The sequence below is a fragment of the Brassica oleracea genome, chromosome C3 (assembly GCF_000695525.1).
Source record: "Brassica oleracea var. oleracea cultivar TO1000 chromosome C3, BOL, whole genome shotgun sequence".
NCBI classification, from domain to species: Eukaryota; Viridiplantae; Streptophyta; class Magnoliopsida; order Brassicales; family Brassicaceae; genus Brassica; species Brassica oleracea.
This window is the reverse complement of record NC_027750.1, coordinates 4,756,574-4,767,597: the sequence shown is the minus strand read 5'-3', so window position 1 is coordinate 4,767,597 and position 11,024 is coordinate 4,756,574. Positions and strand designations below refer to the sequence as shown.

Sequence of the window (11,024 nt, the reverse complement as noted above, 5' to 3'; positions counted from 1 at the left end):
TATACCTTTCGTTTGACTTTGAATGATCATGTTTGATGTTTTTTTCTTATTTCTGAATCGATTTTACTTATGTTTTGGTTACAAAATAGGTACAAATCAAGTACTTTAAACCCGAAGAACCGATTTTACTTATGTTTTGGTTACAAAATAGGTACAAATCAAGTACTTTAAACCCGAAGAACCGATTTTACTTATGTTTTGGTTACAAAATAGGTACAAATCAAGTACTTTAAACCCGAAGAACCGATTTTACTTATGTTTTGGTTACAAAATAGGTACAAATCAAGTACTTTAAACCCGAAGAACCGATTTTACTTATGTTTTGGTTACAAAATAGGTACAAATCAAGTACTTTAAACCCGAAGAACCGATTTTACTTATGTTTTGGTTACAAAATAGGTACAAATCAAGTACTTTAAACCCGAAGAACCGATTTTACTTATGTTTTGGTTACAAAATAGGTACAAATCAAGTACTTTAAACCCGAAGAACCGATTTTACTTATGTTTTGGTTACAAAATAGGTATAAATCAAGTACTTTAAAATCGAAGAACCGGTTGGAACCCAAAACCCGAAAGTACACCGGGTTGTACCGGTTCTTTGAAGATTTACTAACCCCGATCCGAACCCGATAAAACCCGAACCGGTCCCGAACCGAATTTTTATATAATCCGAATGGGGCTGATTTTGATAAACCCGAAAAACCGAGACCCGATTGGACAAAACCGAAACCCGATTGGGACCCCGAATGCCCAGGCCTAGTTTGAAGTAATGGAGTGCAAAAGAATAACACCATTCTGTGTAAATTGGAATCCAGTTGAGATTATATATAAAACTATTTTATCTACATGAATTAATTTGATTAATGATCTTCACTAGTTCCCTCTCTTATCAGTATGGTTTTAGATAATAAAATCGGACGAAACATGGTTCCAATCGGTCGATCCATGCAAATGGACCTACGCTGTTTATAAGGAAATGAATAATTTTATTTTTCAACGAAACTAAAAACCCTGGACGATGATGTCAGTATTTCACCCCCGTCCGATTGATCTAATCGAACGGCATAGACTTTGGGATCATCGTAAAGCTGATTTTAACAAAAATAAATAAATGAAAACAAGTAAATAGCCGACGGTCTCACCTTGGCCGGAGAGGACTCTCTTTGTGGTGGGTGTACGCAAGCTGCACATAGTCTCCGACTTGTACGGTCACAGCGGATGGGTTTTTCTCGACAAACTTGTTAACTAGAGCCGCTCCGGTTGTCTTCGGCGACGGAGTTCTGCTGCCGGCGGCCACCAGCTCTTCCGGCAATGATACTATAGCTCCGCTAAAAATTCCCAACATTTCCTCTCTTCTTAGATAATGATCCACGAGAAAAAAAAAACTAGTCTACTAGAAAATTAAAACTTTGAGTTGCTTCTCTGCTAGATATATATCGGACATGGAGGTTGATGACAAAGGAGAGAAATGGTGTTTATTAATATAGGAGGATGATGACGATATCGTGGGCATTTTCGTCATTTCAAGTCTTCATGATTCTTCTATTGGTTCTTCGTTCTTTAGTTTCTTTGCACTGAAATTAACGTCAATAATACGTTGGTCCCACACGGAGGTGATAGGATCATTCTCGAGCGTCAGATTCTAGTTTTAGTGGGACCTATGTTGCCATTTGTCGTGCCTTGTCTTATAGTCTTATCCATCTTCTTCTCAAATAGACGAATAGAAAATTTACTTCAATTATATAATTTTTTTATTTTAAACTCTTAAATCGTTGTGAATATGTAATGAAAATTAAGAAATAAAAAATCATTGTAATAGTAAATGACTATTGATTTTTTATTATTGTAAAACTGCTGGTAATTAGCTCTTTTTTTGAAATTTTATTTTATTTCAATTTGAAGCCAGCAAACACTTTTCGTAAAACAGAAAAGATATCATACACTTTAATTTATACACTGCTCTCACAAGTTACAACTTTTTAAACCATTGTCTTCGCTCTATTTTATTAGAAAAATCAGCAAAAATTTATAAACGAAGCTAATTATTATATATAGTAGGATGTAACCGGTGAAGTGTAACATGCATCAAACAGAGCCTGACAACTAATAAAATGATAAATTACCGTGTCTATTCTACTTTTAAGTGCTTTTTACTAAGTCGATCGTCCTAGAATTAAATCACCAACCATAACTCAGATATTTATTTTGGTGTTGGTGTGGTTCATATTTCTTTTGTCAAAATCAGATATGTTTTTTTTAACAACAGTCAGATATGTTTTATTTGCCAATGAACTAGGAGAGATTGTAGAGTTCGTTTTCTGAAAGCAACTTGAACCTAATTTAAATGGACATATTTCGATAATATAATATCTTTAAAATTTAGAAATTTATGGTATGTCAGATTAAAATTAAATGTTGACAAAAGAACTAAGACAGCTACGGGTTCCAAATTATACATGTCTCATTGTGTACAAGAAAAACTGAAATTATACATGTTTTAATGATAATTTATGATATGTTCACTATAAATTCATCAAAGATTCCAAACCTTGTTTTGTCAAAAGAAAAAAAAAAAGGTTCCAAACCTTGTGCGACATTAGACCTTGCGGAATAATTTAAAACTTTCACGAGGAGCTTATACGAGGGCCTATAGTTTCAGTTGCAGTTTTTGTATAGAAAATGAGATGTGTTGTGTTGATTAAAAAAAAAAGAATATTAAGAATCTTAGAACAGTGAGCCGCCCACTGTTTTTGTTTTTGTATTTGGGGCTGTCTTTTAGTAAATTTTGGTCTAATGTAAACCAATCCATGTCTGCTAATAAAATTCAAAATTTGAGTGGTGCGTAGACTGATCCACAAAGTTCGTTGTAAAACAAAACACAACCTTATGCAATAAATGTTTGCGCACATAAACCAACTTACTTTTCCAAATTAAATACGAAGATAGGTGAGTTGCTGAAGATTATTGACCACTAGTTAAGAAAATGACACATTCAAAAAAGGAAACCATAGAACAAAATAAAAGGTTTGGTAATAACAACCGAGAAATGTATAAGATAAAAACTTAAAACTATTTCGAGAAATGTATCAAAGACCACAATAACCGACAAAATGTTAGAATAAACAAATGTGGACCGAAGAAATTATTTGAGAGAGAGCATATTATTTGGTAGCCAATAAGGTCATACCAAACATATTTCGTTTAGGACATTGTTCAATCCTGGTGGTAGAGTTAAGAGTTTTTTTTTAACTTTATATACTTAGAGATTTTGAATGGACAATTACTGTTTTATCTATTGTCCAATGTCCAAGAATATGCATGATTAAATATTATAAGATTATTATGTATATAGTATTGGGATTTTGTCTTTTTAATTATAATCAAACTAGAATCTTAAAATTATATTCCCTAAAAATATTGATGATAATACTATAAAGTAACTGAAAACAATTACTGACGTTATCATTTTGTTTTGTCGATGTTAACAAAATACATAATAATTTTATTTTATTATAAACAAGCCACTAGTTGTGTTGTTCTCTTATCTCCACCAGAAAACAACTATAGAAAACAAAAAGAAATACTTGAGGAGTAGCAAGCATCAAGCTTGGACCTGGGGCTCTGGCAGCTACAGCTGAAAACGACTCTGATATTGTTATGTTATACAATCGAAATCAACATCTTTACAAAATTTCCAAAAATTATTTCAAAACAAGATATTTATCTCATTTGAAGATGGCATATATAAGTTTTCTTTGCCACATATGATTATCTAACATACAATAGTTAATAAGTCATGTGAAACTGTTATTTTGTCTACAAATACGGTGTGGACTGGGGATGTGTAGACCTAAAGCTTCCGTATATTTAAACTTAACAATTATTGTTGGACCATCGTTGATACAATGATCTATAGGCGAAAATGGTCACCCATCTCATTCACCTTAGCTTTTACAAACTACAAAAACATAAAAGTCTTCATGTGTAAATATTATGTTGCTTTCTTATTTCTTTTTAGTTTTTGGTAATATCGCGATTGTTCATAATGTTTTTGGCTGTTTGGTTGTTTTCTTTGATACGATCACAATGGAGTATGTCCTACCTATTTTCTGTGCGTTTTTTTTTGGCGGTTTTCTCTTATACTAAAACTCAATTTTGGAACAGATTTTGAATTCAGGTCCAAGAAATACTATATAAAAATTTGGTCAAAAAATACTATATAAAATTCTTAGACAATAAACAAAAAACAATAATATTTGGCATGAAATTATTGAAATAAAAAACAAGCGACAGTCAGTGAAAGTACACAAAACAAACAAAATCTAATACAAAGGTGTCATAGTTGGGCCAACCCGATTCGACTCGGCGTTTACAACAACCCGATAATCGGGCCATCCCCAAGCTTTAGTTTTCATTTCAATCTTTTTATTCCGTATGGTTTATGTGAATCTTGTAATGCTAAAAACTACAATAAATTATTTATGCAGTAGAATTTAAGAATTGTAGTCACTGCTACTCCTATATGAATGTTTGATGATAACTCTGTACATGGGGTTGAGCCTTAGAGGAGAGGTTTGGTCATGGTTAAAGTCGCTGTGGGCATGTAAGAATGCTACATATCTATACATAGGTATTGCACAAACTCCATCATCCTTGCTGGCTCCTTCGCCTCTGCATCTTATTTCATCCTTTCAAGGCTTTCCTCTACGGCGGATGTTAACAGACACTGTTTGAATTTAAATTTATGTATCACGACCAACAAACTATATTAGTGTAAATGAGTAGAGTTGCTTACAGTAACTCATGTAAGAAACGGTACTCTTATGTCGACACAAAACATACAAAGACGCAAAACTGACAACATCTACGTGTTAATATCAGATGTTTTTAACTACAAAGCTTCTGGTCGGAAGGAATTTCTTTGTCCGAACCCCATCATCGAGTTACCCAAATCAAAGTCCAATACAAAGCCTTCTAACTGTAACCCACCCATTGTAATCGGGTTGACCCGGTTTGACCCGCCGTTCACAATACCCAAGCATTGGACTCCACCACCAACATCCACCAATAGATTCTTCCCCTGAATCCTCCACCTCACCATCTCGCTCTGCAAAGCGAGTTCAACCGCCGGAAACTCTACCTCAGCCGAAGACGTACTCGTGAAGCAGAGACCGAACGGTGCTACGGGAGCCACCGATTTAGCGTTAGTCGCAGCTTTAACGTAACCTTCCGCAAACACCGCGTAGAGCGAGCTCTCTAGCGTCGTGTAAGGAACTAACGTGCTTAGCTCCGCCGATAACGGACACTTGGCGGCGAGCTTCTCCCCGTTGACTCTGATGGATTTCACGTTGATTAAGTAATCGCCGCTCGAGCTTGTAGACAATGGCGTGTAGACCAACGATCTAGCTGCGGCCGTTCCGAACACCTCCTCCACCGAACTCGTTGACACGACGGCGTTCGACGGCGAGAAATAAACAGTTAAACGACGGCGTTCGCTGGTTTCCGCGGCGAGTTGTGAAGGGAGAGAGATTTGGGCCTTGGAAAGGCCCATTACTACTTGGGCTCCACTAGCGAGCCCACGTAACAGCAACGGAGGTGCACATGCGAAGAGTGGATCAACGGTTCCCTGAGAAGAAACAGATCCGAGTGATAAGACGTCTGTTGCGAGCTCTCCTCTCGCCGTAATCCCAACGACGTCGTTTCTGACGAGCAAATCGCAATCAGCGTTCTGGTCTCCACGCGATGAAGCTCCGACATAATCAACTTTCACACAGCCGCTTGAGCTTCCTGATATCAGACTTCGCGACGTGGAAAGATTTCCCGAGGAACAGTCGAACCATAGAAGCGGACCGGAGAGATCCACCACGAGCTTAACTGGCTCCGGCGAGTCCCCAAGGCGAATCTCTGCGATATGTTGACCTGTTGATAGGTCTCGAGTAATCGGGAAAACAGCTCCGTTGACCGAATCATAGATTTGTGATTTGGTAATGAGTAGAACGGAGAGGAACGATAAGACGAAGAGATTCAGACAAGAAGTAGAAGATGCCATTACAATTGTGATAGAGGGGGGGGGGGAGATGGATCTGGACGGTTTTAAAAGGATTAGGTTCTGGTTTGAGAGAGGAGAGAGTGAGACGCGGTGGGACGTCGCCGGTTAAGATTGAGAGTGAAAATCGATAAGGATTGGTTCGTTTTAAGGAAAGTGCTGAGTAGACTGTCGTGTCGTTTCGCGAATTGTGGGGACTTTTTGTTCTGGTCAATGTTTATCCATTTAATTTTTCGAAAGGTAGCCCCACTAGAGGAATATTGGCACGTGCGGCGGGAGTTTTTTTATTTAATGCGTCGAGATATTTTGTTATTTTCCACCTGCTAATTAATTCATTTGAGTATACAAATTATGGCCTAATAGATTTTTGGACTTTCCCCCGGTGACTTGTGAATTCGCTGGTTTTGTTTATGTAGTTAGTAGTTACATCTCAAAACTACGAAGAGTAAAAAAGAAGATTTTTGGATAATTTATTAATCTATGTTCTTATACAAAACCCAAGAACCAATAGCTAGAACTCTAGAACGATATATATATGCATTGACGGCTGTCTTTTTTTCCCCAGCGAACCTATGTTTTGTAGCTTTGTAAGTTAATGATAAGATTATTGTACAAAGTAATTTAACCAGCAGCTTTTTTCATGACTCTGGTTTTCTTGGTCCTGAGGTGATTGAGAATCTATCTTTATCAAGAGCGGCTCATTTAAATCAGCCGGAGCATCAACCACATCGTTAAGCTCAGGCGAGGCAGCAACCGCTCCGTTCATGTCTCCTCCGTGCTCTGCTAAAGCTTTTCTTAGAGCGTTCTGTGCCACCTTAGTAACACACACCATCAATATCACTGCAAAAGAAAGAAAGAAACATAAGTGAATCTGTACATCTTTGCAGGTTCATAAAGACCATAAGTAACTTTCCAACTAACCGGATACTACAAGGCTCAGAATCAAGGATGCCTGCAAATTACCAAATATTAGTCAGAAAAGAGATTGAAAAAGAAGGTGATAATGTACTTAAGCTTGTGGGGATCTTACCCAGTGACCGAAAGATAGTTCACTCCACTTGTGAGTCGCATCAGAAAGGTCTTTTAGAGTAGTTCCAACGTACACTAACGCAAGCGTTATTGGCTGCCAAGTTAACAATGCATTAAACTGTATTCTTTTGATCTCACAACTAAACATTTATCATGGAGAGAAGTGGATTAGATGAAAATTACCATCATCCCTAACCAAGAAGAAAGCAAGTATGGTCCCAGCGTGATTGGAGTTACAGATAAGAGGTAGTTCAACATGCTGAAGGGGAGAAGTGGAGCAAGCCGGAGCAACAAGCATATCTACATTCAGTTTTTGCATGAATATGATGATTAAAACTCGCATTAGTTCTCACCTTGAAACCGGATTTCTCAATAGCGAGAGCCACCGACTGAAACTGAGGATAGTCCTTCAACTTTGCAACTACAAAAGGTTTTCCAATCTGCATAAGAACATTCATCATGTAAGTAAAAAGATAGCATATGTCTGCAAATCTTCTAGACTTACCGTACGGCCTAGAAGAAATGCTGCTCCAGAGCCAAGCGTGGCCCCGACCGAGTCCCCCACAAAACCAATTGGTAGTCCAAAGAGGTAGCCGCCACCGATCTGAATATTACAGCCTCAACCAAAATAAGATTTCTCAAATTTATAGATAAACCTTTTCACTCTAACAACGAAAAGTTGAGAGTGGAGAATGGCAGTCGTTATGTAGTACACACAAAAGAATTAGGATGTGATGTATATACCGTAAGAACAGAGGCAGGAACAGCCAGAACTGTAAGAGGAATGTAGGCAACAGCTCTACACATATTACAAAAGAAAGAGATGTTCAGTAACTAGGTAAAAAGGCCTCCTAACTCTTATGTTTCCAAACCCATGGTTAAACAGATATAAAAGCTTAATAAGCTCACAGCTACAACTCACTCAAGACATAATTAGTTTCATAGCTCAAAAAAAAAAAGCAAAAAGGAGAAACACTTACAGGGCAAGCGGTCCCCAAGGCCCTAGATCTTGTTCAACCCATAATAAAAAATCCCTCAGAAGCTGAAACACACACAAAGAGAGACAGTAAGTTTCATATAGAACTAGCCAATGCTAGAAACCGCTACTTGGTAAATGAAACGAATTCAAAAGAGAAGACTCTGAATAGTTTTACACACATAACCACAAAAGTTGCTCATAAACCATATGCAAAGGGTCAAAATGAGCACAAAAAAAAAGATGGAAAAGCTCAAAACTTCATTGCTATGAAACCACCTCAAATGAGGCAATTCAGCAGAAAATCAAAAGAAAAGCAAATGAATTTCGAGAAAACAACAAAGAAACCTTAATTTTGAAACCTTAATTTTGGCAATTCACGGACCTGCTCGACGGGGAGGAAATAGAAAGCTAGGACGATTGCAGCTACAAGGATCAACAGAACTGAAATCCGAAGAGCAGATCCCCACGTCAATTTTTAATTTCTTACTTTAATCAGAATAAGTTTATTTTACACATATAATAAAAAAAGTATAGTTTGAAAAGAAAAAAAGGTGTATTTTCCAAATTTTAAAAAGTATTTTTAGATAAAAAATAAATATATAATATAAGAAACAGAAATATTACATTAAATAGAAAATATACGCTGCTTATAATTGGAAAACTAGTATAAATCGGAAAAAAAAAAACAAGATAAAGGTTGCATAGAGCGAGACGCATTAGGAAATAATGCATAGAACCTCATTTGCATTCTCGGACACTTGACGGTTCTTGATTCAGAAACAAAGTGGAGATTAGCCGGCCAATCAGCCTATCTTATGAAATGTGTTAGGAAATATCGTGTTATCGTTACTTCTATTAAAAATTCATTTCAACAACATGTTTGATGTAATTTCTGATTCATATAATATGTTACATTGATTTGATATCAATAATAGAAGATGTTATTTTATTATATAAAGTTTTGTTCTTTAACGTTACTAATTAAAATGATCGCAACACATGATAATTATATATTTAAGATTATGACATGTGTGAATTCATCTCATAATAAAAATATATATATTAAGATAATAACAAAAAAAATTTGTTAAAAAGTAATTATAATTATTATCTGATAGTATTTTTCCTTTTTTTATAATCATAAACAAAAGATAACTGCAAACTATTATATGATAGTAGTTTTCATTTTAATATGATGACATGTGTTATAATGATTATAATATATATATAATAGGATAGTAAAGATGAATTTTGATAAATTATTTTAAAAATTTATTTAATAGTTACTTAAAAAGTATTTGTTTGTATTTTTTTAGAAAATTTACTTTTAAAAATCCCCAAACAAAAAAAAATTGAATTTTTTTGTAAAAGATTATATTGATGTTGGTTTTTCAAACTTGCTAATTAAAATGATTGTGACACAAATCAATTATATATTTAAATTGTGATATGTGTTAAACTATATCATAATTAAAAATAAATATATTAAGATAATAATAATAATTTTTGTTCAAAAATAATTATATATATTGTTTAAGAGTAATTTCTGATTTTCAAAATCTAAAATAAAATATAATTGTAAAACGATTATTTTATAGTAATTTTATTTTTAATATTGTGACGTGTGTTAGAATATCTCATGATTAAAATACATATATTAAGAAAATAGAGAAACAATTTTTTTAAGAAAATTTCAAAATTATTCAATAGTAAAAAAAATAATTTTAAAATTATTTAATAGTAATTTGTTAGAAAATTTCCATTTTAAAATTTCTAAAGAAAAATATATTATTAAAATAAATGATTTAATACTAATTTTCTAAAATCTTAAATAAAAGATAATTGCAAACTACTATTTGATAGTAGTTTTTCTTTTAATATTGTGACATGTGGTAGAATATCTCATGATAAAAATATATATACTAAGAAAATAGAGAACGAATTTTGGAAAAGAAATAACTTTCTTATTTACTTAATAGTAAAATTATTTAATAGTAATTTTCTAGAACATTTCCTTTTTAAAAATTCTAAGGAAAAAAATATTAGTATAATAATTTATCAAATACTAATTTTCCTTTTCTAAATCCTAAAGAAAAGATAATTGAAAACTATTATTTGATAGTAGTTTTACTTTTCAATATTGTGACATGTGTTAAAATATATAATATCAAAATATATATAATAGGATAATAAAGATGAACTTTTTAAAAAGTATTTATTTAATAGTAAAAAGGTAAATTTAAAAATTATTTAGTAGTATTTTTTTAGAAAATTTTGTTTTTAGAAAATCTTAAACAAAACAAAGATTTGAAAATAATTTGTAAAAATTATATTAAGCTGTATTTTTCAAAGTTGTTAATTAACATGATTGTGACACATGTCAGTTATACTTTTAAAATTGTGATGTGTGTTAAACTATATCATAATTAAAAAAAGGAAAAATGATTGCTAGCTACATGAAGTATTGGTCACCACATGGCTAACCATGCAAACTAAATTAATATATACCTAGCCACACGAAGTATATGTTATGCATGACAACATCCCTCAACTTTATGATGTTATGTAGTTAACATCACGAGTTTAATTTCATTTATACAAAAACCTATGTGGATGTTAGAGATCGTTTAAATATTTTGTTTCCACAATTAAAATATGACTCATCCGACTATAATTTAACTAAAATTAGATTTTGACCCACATTTTAAAAGCGAGGAATATTTTTAACAAAATCGAATTTACAAAATCAATATGTTTTAACATGATAAGTATAGTGTTTTAACATTTTTATTTGTAGCTTTAAAACTATATAATTGTATTTCTTTTATTTATATTAATCTGTTTTGTTATGAACTTTTAATAAGTAATGTTTTAACATTTTTATTTTAGTGTCTTTTAAAACTATATAATTCTATTATTTTTATTTTTATTTTTATTACTCTGTTTTGTTTTGTTATGAAGTTTTACT

General features: G+C 33.3%; 2 protein-coding genes across 2 annotated transcripts; both read right to left on the bottom strand.

Annotated features, from left to right (window-relative positions):
* Positions 1-4,718: 4,718 nt before the first annotated feature.
* LOC106334446 (basic 7S globulin-like) lies at positions 4,719-6,217 on the bottom strand. Its single transcript, XM_013772726.1, has one exon. It carries the CDS (start codon positions 6,049-6,051, stop codon positions 4,894-4,896), a length of 1,158 nt encoding a protein of 385 aa, XP_013628180.1. The 5' UTR covers positions 6,052-6,217; the 3' UTR covers positions 4,719-4,893.
* Positions 6,218-6,516: 299 nt separating this feature from the next.
* On the bottom strand, positions 6,517-8,528 carry LOC106334449 (TVP38/TMEM64 family membrane protein slr0305-like; the record flags this gene model as incomplete). Its single annotated transcript, XM_013772733.1, has 9 exons — positions 6,517-6,888; positions 6,970-7,000; positions 7,079-7,171; positions 7,261-7,377; positions 7,431-7,517; positions 7,583-7,681; positions 7,822-7,876; positions 8,058-8,119; positions 8,439-8,528. Coding segments are annotated over 9 exons (870 nt in total), but the record flags the coding sequence as incomplete, so codon positions are not given.
* Between the last annotated feature and the right edge of the window lie 2,496 nt (positions 8,529-11,024).